The sequence below is a fragment of the Crinia signifera genome, chromosome 3, assembly GCF_055691185.1.
Source record: "Crinia signifera chromosome 3, ASM5569118v1, whole genome shotgun sequence".
NCBI lineage: Eukaryota > Metazoa > Chordata > Amphibia > Anura > Myobatrachidae > Crinia > Crinia signifera.
In genome coordinates, this window is record NC_139219.1 from 281,791,013 (window position 1) to 281,810,827 (window position 19,815).

At 50.4% G+C, this 19,815-nt stretch overlaps 1 protein-coding gene across 3 annotated transcripts in view; it reads right to left on the minus strand.

Moving 5' to 3' along the window:
- LOC146064597 (opsin-3-like) overlaps positions 1–19,815 on the minus strand; it is a 180,130-nt gene that overhangs the window by 10,455 nt on the left and 149,860 nt on the right. The window contains exon 4 of one of the 3 annotated variants that reach the window (XM_083178288.1): positions 3,138–3,187. The exons of the other annotated variants lie outside the window; for them this stretch is intronic. Coding sequence (XP_083034414.1) covers positions 3,158–3,187 — 30 coding nt within the window. The 3' untranslated portion in view covers positions 3,138–3,157. The remainder of the gene's footprint in view (positions 1–3,137; positions 3,188–19,815) is intronic. 3 annotated transcript variants of the gene reach the window in all.

Below are 19,815 nucleotides of genomic sequence, written 5' to 3' on the forward strand. Positions count from 1 at the left end.
AGACATAATCTGATAGGTTGCTATGGGCAACATCACCTCTTTTAATCTTTAGAATCTTTAGTAAATTTACCTTATAGTCTATGGCAGTGGTCCTCAACCGCAGTCCACCAACAGTCCAGGTTTTATGGCTATTCCTGTTTATTCACAGATGGGTTAATCATGCTGACAGAGGTACTTATTAGGTCACCTGTGTCTAAGCCTTGACTGCCCTAAAACCAGGACTGCTGGAGTGCCTTGAGGAATGCGTTGAGGATCACTGGTCTATGGAGCTAATTTATCACCATCCACATCTGAAGGGAAGAACTAATCCCTCTATGTGAGTGTAAAGATTGCACAAACATATCTGCAGAGCTTGGCAATGGGCACCACCTTATAGGTGAGTGCTCGCTTCCCCTCCCTGTGGCAGTCCCCCATGCCAGCCTGGCACACCAGCAGAGGCATCACTGTCTCTGAATCCATGGTGCAGGGACACTATTTGTCCATGGGGTTTTCTGTGTAATCTACTATTGTGGGTATTATGTGTAAGGGGCACTATTACTGTGGGTATTATGTGTATAGGCGGCATTACTATTGCAGGCATTATGTGTAAGGAATCTACTACTGTGGGCATAAGGTGCATAAGTGGCACTACCACTGTGGACATTATGCTTAAGGGATGCTACTACTGTTCGCATTAGGTGCATAAGCGGTACTACTACTGTTGCCTTTGTGTGTATAAGCAGCACTTCAACTTTGGGCATTGTGTGTAAGGGGCACTATTGCATGGAGTAACGTATGTAAGGGGTGCTACTGTGTAAAGGGTACTATTGTATGATGGAACGTGTATTATGTAGCTATGTTTGCCTCCCCATCCTTGTCCTCTTAAGGAAACACACCCTTATTAAGTGGCAATGCCCTCTTTTCTAATAGGAAACCCCAGAGTGAACAATATAGCATACCTCTGAACTGTCCCATTTACCTCATTTTTGGGGGACATTCCCGCAGCCCGCCCAGGGCTAGCAGTGGCTGGCGGGGTGGGGGGGCAGTCAGAAGTCCCCACTGCCACCTGCTTGTCAGCGTGGAATAGACACATGCACACAGCGTCTATTCCCCGCAGGCAGAGGGGCATCAGCGTCAAAATGGGGCGTGGCCTCGCACAAGTGATGTGATTCAAAGACCACGCCCCGTGCCACGAGGCCATGCCCCCAACATTTCAGGCGCTTGGCTCTGCCACGCGCGAAGATCCCGCAGGACCAACAATGACAGTTGGGAGGTATGATATAGCCCTTTAATTTTTCCATACCCCCAGCTCAAAATTCCCACTTTCCACTTTATATAATGTGTGTGTCTGTAATATATGCATGGATAGTATCTCCTTGCTGTCAGTGTGGACAGCATACACAGCACAGCATATGGATTAATGGATACCTTGCAGCTTTCCTCCCACTGAGATAAAACACGACTGAATTACAACAACCGTATGATGTTGATGAGAAGGAATTGATTATAGCTCTTGTATTAGTAGTTACAAACTGTAATAAAGGAGAATGTATGGAAAGGTGAGTGGATGGAAGACAGTGACATGCTTCTCCCCCCGCCCATGTGTTCTGTATGTCTCCCACCCAGCTGGGCCCCTGCTGCTACGCTCCCCAGCCGCTTCCCATAACAAATGAAGACGGATGATGAGTTGCAATTTAGTTGTTTTGCTTTTATTGTGCTTTGCTGTCATTAACTAGAGTAATTGGAAATAAATGGGACATGTACACTGGATCTATAGCAAAGCATTAGTTCTCATTGAAATGAGTTTCTTCTTGCAATATAAAGAGACTGAAGCACACCCTGTATATTACACAGTTTTCTGCTTGAGTAGAATAATGATCTCGCTATGACACAGGGGTTATTCAGACCTGATTGCTGTCCTATGATCAGGTATAAGCCGCCCAGCCATAGTGAAGACCCACTTTGTGCAAGCCTATGAATTGCATAGCGCGACTCAGGGGAAATTAGCTGGATCTCGATTCGCTGCAAAGCCATTCGCAATTGTGTTCTCCCTGCTACTCCCAGAAAACAGCTGTACCCCTGCTCCAGCCCCCTGCCCACCCCATTCCCTCCCCTGAAAGTATGAATTCCTCAGTGAGTGTGTTACTCTCCAAAGGCATTCGCACAAGGGGTTTCCACATGCCTATATTCGCGCATGCGCAGACCCACACCATCGGAACCGGGGCTGAATCGGCCCCTGATATTTCAGCGAATATCTGCACTGTGTGACTCTTAATGAGCCACTTAGACCCTTATGTGCTGAACCTCGGAGAGAGATAAAATAATCAGATGCAAAGTCCCATCCTTGTGAGTGACCCAGATCCCGCCTTGCGAATGGTGGTACGCCGGCCCACCATTAGCAAGGCGCGTACGTTCACACTGGCTGCAAATGGATATTTTACATAAACATCCATTTGTATGCCACTCGGACCCGCCCACATTTTTCACTGGTCGGCAACCTTCGAAAGATGTGGAAGGTGCACTCATACGTATGGTAGATCTGAGCAACCTTACATATGCGTTTACGCTCGGGGGGAAGTGGGAGGGCAGCTGACATCCGGTGATGTCAGCTGTCCACCCCCGCATGTCTGTCAAGGCATGTCCGTCTTGAGAATGCCCACGAAATGCTGGGCATTCCCATATGCTAATGGACCAGCCCACCGCTCCCCGCCCTCCGTTCGCAAGCATGGATTGCACGCACCAAGCGCATGCACATGCTCAGAAATGCAAAAACATCGGCCCCCTGCGAATGCACGCGGGCCTGCGAACGGAACGAAATCAGGTCCAAAGTCCCAGCCATTCAGCTCTTAACTGTGATGATACATGCTTTGCTTTGAAAATGACAGGAGCTGATTGGCTGGCAGAGCAAGAATGGTTAGAGTTACTAAAGTGCCTTAAGCATGTTTGTAAATAAGAGTTAAGTAAAGAGCATCATTAAGGTAAATATGATAAAAGTGTCTGGATTTCAGAGTCTGCAGACATCATCATTAGCGCTAAAACAGACATCACCAACATTACACATTCCCCTCACACATTCCCCTGCTCCTGTCAGCATTTGCAGCATTCTAATGCGCCTGCCATGTCTCTAGTTGGATCATTAGCATGCTTTCTTTTTGTACCTTTATCAATCTGTACAGCTTCACCTTGATCCCTCTAAAGACTTTTGTACCTGAAGAAATATTAATGTAAAAATATTAATCCAAATCCCAACCTAATATGAGATTCATCTGTCATAATAAAGCTGCCAACATTTTTCGTCTGTATTATTTTTTTAACCAATGAAAGGCAAGCCTTAAAAGAAAAAACACTAATGCCTATACCATGGAAAACAACTATTGGGATCCTTATTCAGGGTAATGCTTTAAGCGCACTTATTTATTTATGCAAGAAATATTAAGTAAATGCTGGAGCACTGCCTTCATTTCTTATCTCTATAAGAAGTTGTGATAAAAATATAAATTTTTGATAAAACTTTCATAATATGAGGTCATGGGTTTGATTCCCACCATGGCCCTAACTGTGCAGAGTTTGTATATTCTCCCAGTGCTTGCGTGGGTTTCCTCCGGGTACTCCGGTTTCCTCCCACATTCCCAAAAATATACAGGTAGGCTAATTGGCTCCCAAGAAATGAACCCTAGTATGTCAATGTGTGCGTGTACATGTGGTAGGGAATATAGATTGTAAGCTCCACTGGGGCAGGGACTGATGGGAATGTTCAAATATTCTCTGTAAAGCGCTGCGGAATATGTGTGCGCTATATAAGAAACTGTTGTTAATAATAATATTAATAATAATATAAATAAATAAATCCCATAACATACTTACCTACTCTCCTGGTTCCTGCAGGACACACCTGATTTTTTGTTTGTCCCCTGTATCCAGGGGTGGGCTGGGCCGGGGGGGCACGGTGCCATGCCGGCGGCAATGTTCATGTAGCCCGCTGCACCGGCTTTCAAAACATGGCCACAGGTGTAGGGACATGGCCACCGGCCTCCAGGGCTAAGTGGAGGAGAGCATGGCCGCCTGTTCCTCCCGATGCCCAGTGGTGACACGCTGTGTGGAGAGTGGGACGTCATGACGATGATGCCGCCCACCCATGTGTCTATGGAGGACGGCAGGCAGAGGACGGGGACTGTGGCAGCGGCGCAAGGAAGCAGCAAGGACATGTAGGGAGAAACATCAATCAGGTGAGGCTCTAACTCACAAAAGAAAAAAATATATCTTCTGTTTCCTGTGGTGTCCTCCTGTTAATGTGCAGGGGGAGCAGCCTGTTGTGTCCTGTTCTTTACTGAAGGGAGCATCCTGTAGTGTCCTGTTCTTTATTTATGCAGGGGGCAGCCTGTAGTGTCCTGTTCTTTATTTATACAGGAGAGTAGCCTGTGGTATCCTGTTATTTTTTTATGCAGGGGGCAGCCTGTAGTGTCATGTTCATTATTTATACAGGAGAGCAGCATGTGGTGTCCTGTTATTTTTTTATGTATGGGGGCAGCCTGTATTGTCCTGTTCTTTATTTATACAGGAGAGCAGCATGTGGTGTCCTCTTATTTTTTTATGCAAGGGGGTGGAGGGGGGGCAGCCTGTAGTGTCCTGTTCTTTATGCGGGAAAGCAGCCCGAGGTTTCCTCTTTTTTTTTATGCAGGGGAGCAGCCTGTGGCAGGGGCGGATTAGGACGCCAGGCAAATATCCAGTGTGCCGTGTCCCGCACCCCTCTCAGTCGCCGTTCTCCTATCAAGCCAGGCTGATACATACAGAACCTCGGCTGCCACAATTGGAGCTTCTGCACATGCTCAGAAGCTCAGTTACAGCAACAATGGCGTGCTAGGCCGGGGCAGTGTCATTAGCCCCCCTGCATCATATATTAGGCTGGCTGTCAGTGTGGCAGCTACGGCCACTCTCATAGGCGAGCAGCTCCGCCTCCTTCAAAATGTGCTGTTACTTATGGGCCAGTGCTCTGGACTTGCCCCCCAGGCTAAAATTTGCCAGCCAGCCCCTGCCTGCATCCCCGGGAAATGGCATTCCACCAACTTGTGAAGTGGACAGCCTGGGAAATATAGGCCCTTATTCTGATCGGTGCGGATATTCCCGCATTCTTACGGTGCGGTCCGCACGCCACGGTGTTTTGCCGCGTGCGGCCATCGTCCGTAGAAACGCCCACGTGTCCTCCGCATTCGGACGGACTCACTCTTTAAGAACAGGGCGTGTTTACGGACGACATACAAAGCATGCGTGTGCGGGAGAAACACTCCGATTCGGCACGGTATTACAGAGTATTACAGAGTATGCTCGGGAATACCGCATCCGAACGGGAGCCAAGCGGTGCTACCGCACGTAAGCGGAGTATTTACGCCAAACAACCCACTATGAAGTATCTTCTGCTATACATCACATGACCCACTTATTCAATTACCTATCCTCATAAAAAACTGCTTATTTGGAATTGGAATCAATTAGATGCCAATATATCCTTACAAGCATGCCTAACACATGCATTGCACACATTAACCCTTACAGCAATTGAAGTGCAATGGTTTCAATTAAAGCACTGACAAGCGTCCTATTAGTGAGTAATGAGTAAAGGAGTAGATTCTATTGGGTTCAGGTGTTAATGGTTGTAGTCATTAGGCGTACGTTCGCCTAGCGCATGAACGAGTGGTGTCCGCAAAGCAATAGTACACTTGTGGACACCGCACATTTCTGCCCTTTTTGATCGCGTGCATTCGGAGTGGTATCCGAATGTACGCCCCCCAACATAAGTGTACTCCCCCGTGTCCGCCCATGTTTCCGCCCCGTTTTGCCCACTTTGAAACTACGCCCATGTGTCATTCCGCATGACGCCCATAATACGCCCCTATTTCCCGAATGATAGCGGTGAACAGTTCTGGACGGGATCTGGCCGAACTGGTACCGAGTCAAGGCGTGGCACATGCGCGTTGCGTTCTCCACGCATGCGCAGACGCCGTAAACACGCGATCCGAAAGTATGCAGTAAAGTCCGCGTCAATCAGAATAAGGGCCATAGTGAGTCCATTGTTTTGGCAGAGGGACGGGGCCTAATGACACATTTCTATGATAATCGCACAGTTTGCTCCAATCATGACAGGCAGGGCCTAATAATGTGATTAGTCGTCCCCCCCCCCCCCCCCCCATCATTCCTCACCTGCTTCTCCTCTCTGTGCATCTCATGGAGAATTTTTTTTATGTGATATGGCCCATAATGTGGCATACCAGCAAAGGGCAAGGCTGCCCTGCATGCCAGGTTCCTCCCCAAGATGCGCCAATGATACTTTGATAATGCTTAGCTAGCTGCGAAGCCAGATGAAGACCAGGCATTTGTTAGCATCATGCAGCTTCCGTAGCCCCTCCAAACATTCCAGACAAGCCGGAATTGCCCAGACTGCACCCCCACAACAAACTACCGCAGTTTAAGTGCTCGATCATGTGCAATGGCGATCTGCAAATTTCTGCAATCTGCGGGCTAGCGGAAATAGCTCATATCTCCCAGTCAAAATGAATAAGTTTCAAGCTGTGCTACTGTTAATAATGATAATCATAATTATTATTATTATTATTATTTTTGCAATATAAGTGAAATTAAGTTTTGTTTGTAAGAAATTTGACACTGATGCTGTATGTCCAATGGAATTGCCTGTGGGCCCTATTTCTAGATGCACCGCTGAGTTGTAGGATAAGTATATAGAGAACCTGATTGAGAAATTGCACAGATTCCATCCCATATACTGTACAGCAATTGTGTGTGAAAATGCAAATGTCGCAGCCACTAGGATTTGTATTGAGACGTGCATGAATCTCAGATTCAACGCTTTTACACAAAAACGCCAGAATTGGACACACAACGGAGAATCATTGTCCTTCTGAGTAGTCATATGATCACGCAGCATGGCTGATGGAAGGCCATATAGAAACACAGAAGGCTGATTAAGCCTGAAGTGACATAAACCACTAAGGGTTTCCACAGGGTACACTCTGCTGTTTTGGTCACATGACTATGATAATGAGGATGGGCACAAGGCCTATCAGAACAGGGGGGAGGGTCTAAGCAGGGTAGGAATGATCACGTTGTTAGAGTGATCTGCCCCTGTCCAAGAAGCTGTCCACCAGGCAAGACGTCCAGTGCAGCTTCCCCCCATTGAGTCAGGTTTTTACTTTGATATCTCAGATTCTGATATATATTTTCTCTTCTTTCTCCCCTCCTGCTACATTAGTCTGCGTGACATACCTGTGTTAGTCTGCGCTGTTACATTCCCTTAGAATTGTATAGGCAGCGTGTTGCAGGATGCCACGTCCAAGCAGGCTCTCCCGCTTGCCTGCCCGGCTTGCTGATGCGGCCTTCACGGCTGGGGGGCCCGCTGTGTCCGGCTTCGCCGCCCCTCCGGGTCCTGTGGTCCGGGGGAGGGCGCGGCGGGGATCGGCGGCTCCCAGCGCACGTGTGCGCGGCGATCCGGCCGGGCGCCCGGCCGCGTCATCACCTCGCGCCCCGGCCGGATCGCCGCGCACACGTGCGCTGGGAGCCGCTGGGAGCCGCCGATCCCCGCCGCGCCCTCCCCCGGACCACAGGACCCGGAGGGGCGGCACACGCGGGGAGAGGCCGCGGCCGTGGCGCCGCAGCTTCTCCGGCTGCAGGGGGGTCGGGCAGGGGTAGCGCCCGTGGTGCTGTTAGTCGCGGGCGCGGGCTAGGTACCCGCAGCCCACGTGGCGCCATAAACCGGCAGGTGGCGACCAGGTCAGGCGCCCGCCAGGCGGGGCCTGATTCAGGCCTGGTCGCGCCTGCATCCACCAATCCCCCACCCCATAGAGAGACGAGCAGGCCCAGTATAAGGGCAAGGGGTAGGGGGCGCCCCTCTGGGATACATCAGACACCCAGGGCCCCCGCTGCTATCCCCAGGGGGGAGAATGTACAGCGGGCACCCCTTCCAGTAGTTGCCCCTACTGCCACACCCACCAGGGCAGGTAGACTGGGGGTCACATCTGCACTGCACCTCGCTAGGAGGCGCTTGCTGCAGGTAGCTAGGAGGATTCCCCAGAGGGCCACCGGGGGCGGGTCTTCAGCGGCCCCCACTAGTGGGCCCACGTCTATAGTTTAGACAGCCCCGGCCCCCCAAACACCTATGGCAGGGGAGGATGCAAGGCAGTTCCTGGCTTTGCTGTCTTCCTTTCTGGGGCAGGCCCCAAATGCAGCATCATCCACCCCTTCCACCTCTGCGTTGCCCAACGTGACGGCCCAATCATCGGGAGGGGTCGGTGGTACCCATGCTCCGGAGGCTTCCACATCCGCGGCTGCAGCTGTCCGGCCAGCCTCTACGGATGCCCTTAACCAAGGTGGACCTTTGGAATTGAGCCTCGTGCCTCGGGACGGCACTTCAGGTGGGTCAAAAAAGAAGGGCAAGGGCAAGAGGCGCAGGCGTAGAGATTCCCGCACCTCCTCCTCATCCTCCGGGCGTTCAGATTCTGCTACGTCCGGGGAGGAGGGAGGAAGAAGGTCGCGGAGACGTCGGCGTCGCCACGGGCGACGCCGCCGCCATTCTAGCTCTAGCGGCAGTTCAGGGTCCCCCCTATACCCTAGAGGTCAGGTGGTGCAGTGTGAGAATACTGCTGTGCTTAGGGGCCTGAGGCGCAGCGTGCAAGAGCGGATCAGGGATGGGAAATATGTTAATTTCTTTAAAATGACAGCCCAGGACGAGAAGGATTACCGCGCAGCGACGCGGAAAGGGGGGATTGGGGAGGAGGCCTTTTGCACCTACCACCGGTGGCAAGCGGGCCTCTTCATGTTTGCCGCCTGTTACCTGGAAACTAGGCCCCAGGAACACATGAATATGGTGCGTTATATGCACATGATTCATGCTATGTTCCTTACGGATGGGGACTCGACATGGCGATCCTATGACGAGAGTTTCAGAAGAAAACAGTCGGGTTTGGAAATCATGAACCTAGGTTGCAAAGATGTAGAGATTTGGATGGGCCCAAAACCTGCAGCTCCGGCCACCGCTGCCCCCACCCCTCCTCCAAAGAAGACCACGGCGCCCTTTCGCGCAGGAGGGGGGGGCCGGGGGAGCTTCCGCCGGTCGCTGTTACGCATACAACGGGGCGGGTTGTCCCCTGGGGGCGCGATGCAAGTACAAGCACTGCTGTTCTAAGTGTTGGGGCCCCCACACCGTTAAGGAATGCAAAAAAGGGAAGCATGGAGGCCCGCCAGCTGCACAAGCGGCAGGGGGACACCCTCACTAAGGCCCCTTCCCCAATTAGGCTTGATCGCATGGCTAGTTGGCTGGCGGCATACCCCCAAAAGGAGGAGGCTTCCTTCTTACGGTCGGGATTCGACGTGGGTTTCCGCCTTCCCGTTGGCGGGGAGGTGTCGACCTCGTCACCCCGGAATTTAAAGTCCGCCATTCAGATGCCCGGGGTGGTCTTGGATAAGGTGGCTAAGGAGGTTTCACTGGGTAGAATGATAGGTCCTTTCCAGTTCCCCCCAGTGACCAATTTAGTTTTATCACCAGTGGGAGTGGTTCCCAAGAAGGCCCCGGGAAAATATCGGCTCATTCAACACCTGTCCCATCCTGTGGGCAGTTCGGTGAATGACGCCATCCCCGAAGAATTGTGCCGGGTTCGGTACCAATCTTTCGAACAGGCTTTAACAATGGTTCGGGGCTTTGGCCCTGGGGCACTGCTGGCAAAGATTGACATCGAGTCGGCCTTTCGCCTCCTTCCCCTGCACCCGGAATCGTTTCGGTTCATGGGCTTTCGCCTCCCCACAGGTTTTTACGTGGACAGGTGTTTGCCCATGGGCTGCTCGATCTCATGTGCTTTCTTTGAACGCTTCAGTAGCTTTCTGCACTGGTGCGTCGTTACAGGATCTGGGGAGTCTGGGGTGGCCCACTACCTGGATGATTTCCTGTGCGTGGGTCCCGCGGAATCAGTGCGCTGCGGAGTTTTGCTCGCATACATGCAGGGCCTGTTTCAACATCTGGGGGTACCGGTGGCTGCTGACAAGACGGAGGGGCCTGTTTCTTGCCTTTCCTTCTTGGGCATCGAGATCGACACCGTCGCCGGATGCTGCAGGCTGCCTCTGGACAAACTGGCCCGTTTGCGGGCCGCAATAGCCCTCGCGCTCTCCACAGGTAAGCTGCAGTTGCGCCAGATGCAATCCTTGTTGGGCCTGCTACATTTCGCCTGCAGGGTGATTCCAATGGGACGGGTTTTCTGTAGAAAACTTGAGAGATCCGTCTCTGGGGTCAGACATCCCTTACACTTCATACGGCTCTCAGCCGAATTGAAGAGGGACCTGCGCGTGTGGCTCTCCTTCTTGGAGCAGTTTAATGGGGTCCTCATATGGCCTTCCCCCCCCTGCGACAACCACCAACTGCAGTTGTTCACTGATGCCGCAGGAGGGGTGGGTTTTGGAGCCTTCCTGGACGGGTCTTGGTGCGCCGCACCGTGGCCTCCGGAGTGGGTCACAGAGGGCCTCACTAAGAATTTGCTGCTCCTCGAGCTGCTCCCCATAGTGGTAGCTCTGGAAATATGGGGCGATAGGCTGCGCAATGCTAGCATTGTTTTCTGGTGCGATAATTTGGGAGTGGTGCACGCAATCAACCGCCAGGGTTCTGCCTCCCTTCCAGTAGTTCGCCTCTTAGCGCGGCTGGTCTTAAGATGTTTGCTGCTGAACGTACACTTCGTGGCAAGACATATTCCAGGGGTGGAAAACTCCTTGGCGGACGCCTTGTCCAGGGCTGACTGGGCAAAGTTCCGGGCCCTGGCACCTCATGCTTCTCCCGTTGGTGAATGTTGTCCCTCTTATGTTTGGCAGATGATCAGGCCGGAATGGAGGGGCTAGCCATGCGGGCTATTGCGCCCACGACGCTGCAATGCTATCGGGCAGGTTGGCAAGAGTGGGAACAGTTTCGGCTGTCTGCCCCTCAATCAGGTAAGACACCTAATGCGGCCATGGTGGCCTTCGTATGGAGTTTATACTCCTTAGGTCGTTCTGTTGCATCCGTGCGCAGGATACTGGCAGGGGTGTCTTTCTTTTCTGCCTTGCAGGGTAGGGCGGACCCGTCCCGGTCGTTTTTGGTGTCGAGAGCATTGCGTGGCTGGCGGAGAGCCTCGCCGGCGCCCCCAGACCGGAGACGCCCGATTGATATGACCTTGCTACCGGCTTTGCTGGACGCCCTAGGGGACATTTGTTGGCCTGCCTACGAGGTGCTTTTGTTCCGAACGGCGTTTGCAATGGCATATCACGGGGCTTTCAGGGTCGGAGAGCTGGTGGCTCCGTCAAAACGGGCTCCTTCACCTTTGTCCGTGGACGATTTAGTGGTCCAGGAGGATTCGGTGCTTTGTCACCTGCGACGATCCAAGACAGATCAGGCTGGTAGGGGGAGATGGCTGTCCCTGCTCCCATGTACGGTGGAGGGGTTCGTGCCCTGTGGCGCTGGCCACGGCCTTGACGCAGGCACGCCCGAATCTGCCTGGTGCTTGGTTGATGCATGAGGACGGGTCGCCTCTCACCAAATACCAGTTTGGGCACGTCTTGGGACAGGCGCTGGAGGCCATAGGCCTTGATCCGAAGAAATTTGGGTCGCATTCCTTCCGGATCGGGGCTGCTACCTCGGCGGCTGCGGAGGGCCGCTCCGACGCAGAGATTCAATCTCTGGGTCGATGGCGCTCGGCAGCATTCCGAAGGTACATTCGGCCGTCTTTGTCTATCACTGATCACCATGGTCGACTGGACGCATAAGCGCTCGCCAACTTCCAGTGGGGGCCTTGAGGTGTGTTTTCGCATTCGCCCGGGGGCACAATTCGGCTATAATTACAATCTGGCATGGCGTACTTGGTAGTTTACTCCGGGCGGTGTGTTTTGTGCCTCAAGAGCTGGTCGGCCACGGTTTTTCCTCCTCCTATCTTCATAACCTGTTCAGCGTGTGAGTGCAACGATGAGTTTTCCTCCGACTAACTAACCTCTTGTATGCATATTTCAGATCGACGGGACGTTAAGTCCGTGTGGATGTTGGGCCATTCGTTTGTGTACTGGGCCTCGCAGGCGAAAATCGCCTCTGACGTATGCATGTTTCCGCAAGCTGGGGAGGTTAGGTGGTTAGGAGTGAGGGGCATGAGGTGGTGTGCACTGCAGGCCCAAATGATTAGTGCCGTGAAGCAGTTTGGGGTCCCGGAGGTCATTATATTCCACCTAGGCGGGAATGACCTTGGACGGGGATCCGTCCTGGAGCTGCGCTCCATGATTGTCCGGGACCTTCACATCATTGCCCAGGTGTTGCCATCATGTATGTTGGTGTGGTCCTCCATGATATCCAGGATAGTATGGAGGACAGCGAGATCATGCACCAGCATAGAGCGTTCACGCAAGAAGGTGAACTCTATGGTGGCAAGATACCTGTTAGCTAATGGCGGGGGTGTCATTCGGCACAACGCCATCAGCTTCCAGCGCCCTGAGCTATACAGGAGCGACGGCGTGCATTTGAGCCCAGAGGGTATGGCTCTGTTTTTAGGCAACATTTTTGCCTGGTTAGCGACACGGTGCTGAGCGTTTTATTAGTGGTGGCGGTGGCTGCGGCCTAGGGCCTGGCTGTGGCGGTAAAGAACGGTCATGCTTTAAGAACTCTGTGTGTGTGTAGGTAGTGGGGTACACTCTCCCTCGACAACGATTGTCATGGGCCACGCTTCTGCCCGGGGGATGGCCGTCACCACCAGGCCTGGTGGCTGACCAGGGAGAGTGGTCATCCAGCGTTGTATGTATGACTTAGTGATCTTTAACCCCTCCTTCCTATAATGACCGTTCTTTGGCGCTGCCACCATTCATAGTCTTAGTTTAATTTGTCAAATAAATTTGACATTCTGTTTTGAAACGCCAGCACTTGTGTCGTGTCTTTATTTTAGGTTAAGTTTTTAGATAAGGTTATATAAGTTATATATTTAAGTGTATCAACAGCAGGTGGGACCAAAGGGATACCCGATGGTGAGTTTAAGAAACACAGAAGGCTGATTAAGCCTGAAGTGACATAAACCACTAAGGGTTTCCACAGGGTACACTCTGCTGTTTTGGTCACATGACTATGATAATGAGGATGGGCACAAGGCCTATCAGAACAGGGGGGAGGGTCTAAGCAGGGTAGGAATGATCACGTTGTTAGAGTGATCTGCCCCTGTCCAAGAAGCCCCACCCACCATTCCCTGTTTTTCTTTTCCTCTTCGGCGGCGGTAAAGAACGGTCATGCTTTAAGAACTCTGTGTGTGTGTAGGTAGTGGGGTACACTCTCCCTCGACAACGATTGTCATGGGCCACGCTTCTGCCCGGGGGATGGCCGTCACCACCAGACCTGGTGGCTGACCAGGGAGAGTGGTCATCCAGCGTTGTATGTATGACTTAGTGATCTTTAACCCCTCCTTCCTATAATGACCGTTCTTTGGCGCCGCCACCATTCATAGGCCCTTATTCTGATCGGTGCGGATATTCCCGCATTCTTACGGAGCGGTCCGCACGCCACGGTGTTTTACCGCATGCGGCCATCGTCCGTAGAAACGCCCACGTGTCCTCCGCATTCGGACGGACTCACTCTTTAAGAACAGGGCGTGTTTACGGACGACATACAAACCATGCGTGTGCGGGAGAAACACTCCGATTCTGCACGGTATTACAGAGTATTACAGAGTATGCTCGGAAATACCGCATCCGACCGGGAGCCAAGCGGTGCTACCGCCCGTAAGCGGAGTATTTACGCCAAACAACCCACTATTAAGTATCTTCTGCAATACATCACATGACCCACTTATTCAATTACCTATCCTCATAAAAAACTGCTTATTTGGAATTGGAATCAATTAGATGCCAATATATCCTTACAAGCATGCCTAACACATGCATTGCACACATTAACCCTTACAGCAATTTAAGTGCAATGGTTTGTATTAGACCCTGTGTAAAAGATTATAAACAATCTACACATATACTGTTTAATGTGCAAAGAAAACCAACAACTGTGAACTTGCATAAACAATTTATTTGAAAACACAATTAACATATAAATAAAAAAATATCAAATAATAAATTAAATCAGGAGATCTCTGAGGTCCTGCAGGTCGGCTAGCAGGAGCCTCAAATGGTGCTCCGCCCGCAGGAGGGCCCCACGCACCCCCTCATCTGCCGGTGTGGTGTCATCTGTGGGCATGTCAAAGGGGCAAAAATTAGTCATGTTATTCATGCATACATTTCACATACTGCGACATAAATTGCACAAATGCTAGGTGACATGTGTGTGTATATATATATATATATATATATATATCTATCTATGTAGAGAGATAGAGACACACATAGATAAATAGATATGACACATACATATATACATACATGCAAACTTATTTACTACATACTGTCTTTTTTTGCCTCTACCCTTTACTCTGCAGAAGACATAACAGTCATAGTGTTTCTTCTCAGTCACAACCCACCCATGACTAACCAATGACAAGCATGTCATGGCCTCCGTCAATAAGAACTTGTCACAATCTGCTCAGTCTAAGTTCAGTGATGGTTCGTGGCATGGGAGTTATGCAAATGTCAGGAATGCACAGTACACATCCTCAAAATCATAATTCTGTCTAAACCAACCTACAATTCTGTGAGGGCAAAAAAGAAATCTGAACTACAGGGGGTGTTTAGGTAGAGGAGGCTCCTGGGACACTGGCAACTTCTGACTCCATTCCAAGGTAGGCCGGCCCATACTCCATTTATAGCATACATCCTAGAGTTTATAAATAACATTCACCAACAATATAGATTCCACTATTTGATGGGTCATAATCTACGATTGCAGCAGGTGAATTTAATCCACAAATGATCCACTCATCCCTTTACTCCAGGATCCTGTTTAACTACAACGGTTATGTGGCAGTCAAAATGGAGCTCCAACCCATCCCACAAACCTGTGTAATTGAGAGGTGTCCTGGATGAAAGGGATGCCTTGGACACCCCATCTAACCCGTACCTGTATCTGTAGCTACCCACTTTGGGGTCTATATGAATAGTATTGGAACAAAATTTTTAATCACCAGTGCTACATAACAAATACCAGTACAACTACTTCATGAATGATGCATTATGTAAACATACCGATCTGCTGGGACTCCGGGGCTTGGCACGCCTCCTCCCCCTCGGAATTGGAATCCTCTGGGGCAACCGTGGCCTCCTCAGCCCCCTCCTCCGCCAGCTCCTCTGCCACCATGACCACGTCCACCTCCTCCGCCACAAGCACCTCCTCCTCCACCTCCTCCTCCTCCTCCACCTCCTCCTCCTCCACCTCCTCCTCCACCACCACCATCTCCTCCTCCACCTCCTCCTCCGCCACCAACACCTCCTCCTCTGCCACCAACTCCTCTTCCACCTCCTCCACCACCACCTCCTCAGGCACCTCCTCCTCCTCCACCACCTCCTCCACCATCTCCTCCAACATTTCCTCCTCCTCCACTTCCTCCTCCTCCTCCACCCTTGCCGCCACCTCCTCCTCAGGGTCTTGGGCCTCCTCCTGGGCCAGGTCTGCCTCGGCCTCTTCACGGGCCTGTCGGGCTCGGGCTCGTGCTGTGTGGTAGAAAAAAAAATCATGGTCAATGTCGGGTCATTGGGGCACATGTATTAATCCATAACAAGACATACATGGAAGGGTGATAATGATGGCAAACGATGCAGGCAAGTAGCTCCTTACTGTTAATGGACTCAAAAATGTGACATTTAAATTATTATGTGATTGTTAGTAATTTGTTCAAACATTACAACCCTGGCATTTATCAATGTGTAACACATATTAGATCTGGCACATTGTATGCATCAGAATCCTCAATGCTATGTCATTACATATAAAAGCCACATGACTGCATGTTAACCAGGAAGAAGCACACATAACAGTCTATGGACTTTTAAACCCATGGACACCCACTTATCATGAGACACATGTTATTGTTTATATATGCTATGTTGTAAGTGCGAAATTTCATAGCTAAAATACTCACAATCAGCAATTTCGCCCCTGATTTGCTGCAAGAGCTGGGGCTGGCGCCTGCGGAGGTCCGACCACCGCCTCTCGAGCTGCCCGAGGGACCTCCGCACCCGAGTGCGGGCGTAAATACGGCGCCCTGCCGCAGCATAGGCCCTCCGCTTATGGCGGTTAGTGATAAAGGGCCCCGCACGGCCCAGCCTTGTCTCCATGACGGAGACCAGAACCCTCAGCTCCGCATGTGTAAAGGGGTCTGCCCTTCGTGTCTCCGCCATGTTAACAATGGCATCTATCAACCAATCAGGTGGTGGCATTGGTTGATCACAGTTATTTGTGTTAATAACTTTATTGTTCATCTTTACATGAACAGCGTCTCTGCGCCAACACAAATGGTGACAAATTCGCATGCCTTCAAAACAGTAGTGCTGATGTATGGCAATGAACAAATCTGATATATATAAAACACAGTGTGTATGCACTTAGCAAATCCAATGACGCCTCGCTCCGCCAAGCAACGCGTGCTATAGCTTAGCAACGCATAGCTGTAGTTAGCATTACTTACTCTATGCATCTATGTGTATGCGTACATTTATGTGTAAAAGACACATACACATACTTGCAGGTATCCTGAGACCAGCATTATACACCAGCCCTGCCTGCCTGCCTGCCTGCCTGCCTGGGTGCCTGCCTGGGTGCCTGCTCCTTGAAATGTTGAAACATGTGAATAAATTCAAATATCATATATATATATATATATATATATATATATATATATATATATATATATATCTGCAAACAAATCATACATCAACACAGGAAAAAAACCCCAACACATTAGAGAATAAATCAATGTACTCACCAGTCATCAGGGATAGTATCAACTACAATAATGAAGATATAACAAACACATAAGATCCCTTGTACAAGGTATAATAATTAGCACCTATATTGAACTTCCCCCAAAACTAAGCACATATGATAAATATCTCCTATTTCTTTGCCATTAGGAGGGCAGGCTGGCTAATTTTAGTTTTGTAACACTGACAACTAACACACTGTACTTATTTGAAGGGCTGATTTTGACTAAAATTGGTGTGTTCTGTCAACTCGATAACATGTACCTGAAGTATCTTTGCGCCACAGAGTCCCGCAGCTGGTATCCCCTCCGGCATTCAGGGGCGCGGGATGGGCGCATGGGCGGATCTTGCGGCTCAGATGGTACCTCCCACTCATCAAAGGATATCTCACGCCGCACAGCAATGTTGTGGAAAAATATACACAGGCCCACGATCCTCGACACCATTTGAGGCGCATATTGTAAGTCACCACCAGTGCGGTGGAGCACTCTAAATCGACCTTTTAAAAGGCCAATTGAGCGCTCCACCACTTGCCTGGTGGCAACATGCGCCCGATTGAATGCCTCCTGTGGGCCCGGTGCTGGGTAGCTGTACGGCGTAAGTAGCCAGGGCGTACATGGGTAACCGGAGTCACCCAGAACCCACGCATCACGGCCTTCCAGCTCTTGGAGTCTTTGCCATATCCCGGTTTGTCGGATGACATGAGAGTCATGGGCACTTCCGGGAAACTTCGAGTTGAAGGCGAGAATTTCCATGGATGGGCCACATACCACCATCACGTTCAGTGAGTGGAACAATTTGCGGTTCCTATATATCTTCTCACTTCGAGATGGAGGCACAAATGGTACATGGGTGCCATCCACAGCCCCTATCACATTAGGGAAGCCAGCAATTTGATGGAAGGCCTGCTGGCTTCTGCGCAGGGTCTCGGTGGCAAATGTCATGGCCATGAAGTGCCCCTTGCGCCTGAACATGGCCGACGTCACACGCCTCAGGATTCGGCAGAAGGCCGGCTGAGATATTCCAGCAAGTACTGCCACTACTTGTTGGAATGATCCTGAGGCGCAGAAATGCAACACCGCCAGCAGCTGTGTGTGAGGCGGAATTGCTGTCGTGATCCCGTGTAGAGGTTCCAGATCGCTCTGAATTAAGGTGAGCAGATCCAGAATTACATGTGGCGGTAACCGGTACCTAGTAAGTACCTCATCATCGGGCATAGCAAACAGAGTCACCCGTGTGCGATAGATTCTAGCACGTCCTGGCCTCCTTGGCCGACGAGTGGGGAGAGCCGCAAGTGCCCTTAGCCTCCTCTCCATGTAGCGCATCATTGCTTCAGCAACCTATAAAGAAATGAACATAAATACTGATGCACCTATGCACATAATGGCCATATCCCACTACAAATAGATTTGTAGCCTTCAATACGTACAATAGATGGCCGCCCCGTGAAATCCCTCAGATCCATTTGACTCTATAATGATGACACAATAATATGAACTCAATACACACCATCCAAAACACTCAGATAAAGGTGTCAGCATTTTTTGCCGACATCATGTACTATGAGACATTTCATCTATTGCTGGGACATGTTGTCCTGCAATAGATGAACCCACACAGGTTTAAGACCTGTGAGTGAAATAGTGAACATGTGACATGTTGCAATAATGCTACACGCACTTTGCTGGCCCAACAATCTGTAGTCAGTGAGGCAATGGTGCATACATTCATACACTTACATTGTTAATGGATATCATATCTACAAGGAGCATGGAAGAGCTTACCTTAGACCCTGACAAGTCCAGATCTGGAGACAAATGATTCTAGCAGCAAGTCACTATTTATAGGCCTCTCACATGTGTGGTCTATAACAGTAGAGATGAGTATTGCATGACTTGTGGCCTGGATTATCTAAGGGATTGGGCTACTTTTAGCTTGCAATCAAACGCCACAATACCACAGTAGTCATGAATCAAATGTCATGTCATGCTAGCAAATAGCATGTGTATTGTGCAATAGTCACAGGTGTATCAGAAGATTCTATGCAATGTTAGCATTGGTGCCCAGTATTTCATGTAGAACTTTCGCCAGGTTTTACACAATGGAATTTCCGCCACCGTATGCGGCGCGAAAAAACAGCGACGTACGCTCACGCACGGAACGCAGCTGCCGCTGATGTCCGCCAAACAGGATACACAAACAGTATATAAAGGTGTATTAGAAGGTGACCATGTTGTTGCTAACATGTCTGGATCACAACCAGAGGTGGACCCAGATCTGCAGCAACTATTTGACCAGATGGACTCCAGCACCACCTATGTGCCACTGCACATGCGGCCAGTGGGTAATGAGGAGGCTGCTGGCCCTTCTACAGCAGGGCAACCTGCACCTGACCATTCTACAGCAGGGCAACCTACACCTGGCCCTTCTGCAGCAGGCCAACCTGCAGCTGGCTCATATGCACCATCAGCAGAATTGATTGGAACACAACCGGGGACTTCACAAGGTAGTACCATGGCCAGCACTTCAAGTGCAGCGACACGTGACAGGGGGCGTGGCCAAGGACGTGGCAAGGGGAGAGCCAGGGCAACAGAGGAACCACCCAAAAAAAATAAGGCATATGAAGCACAGGAGCTTGCCATCCTGGTTCCCCGAGCACGTGATTGGATTGAGTGTCCATCGGAGAAGCTGACACACACACGCAGATGGAAGATTTGGGAACAGATAACGGCAGAGATTAATGAAGTAGCGCCACAAGTTCGTGAGACGGACCATGTGAAGAAGAGGCAAGTTGTTTTGTGATACATGTGCCCAGTAATAGCCAAGTAATGATTGAATTGATGCTTAGATGGATTTAGCAAATGGCCCGTGAGGTTGTTACGATACACATACATTATTGCCATGTTATTTCGGTGAGAATTAGAGTAGGGT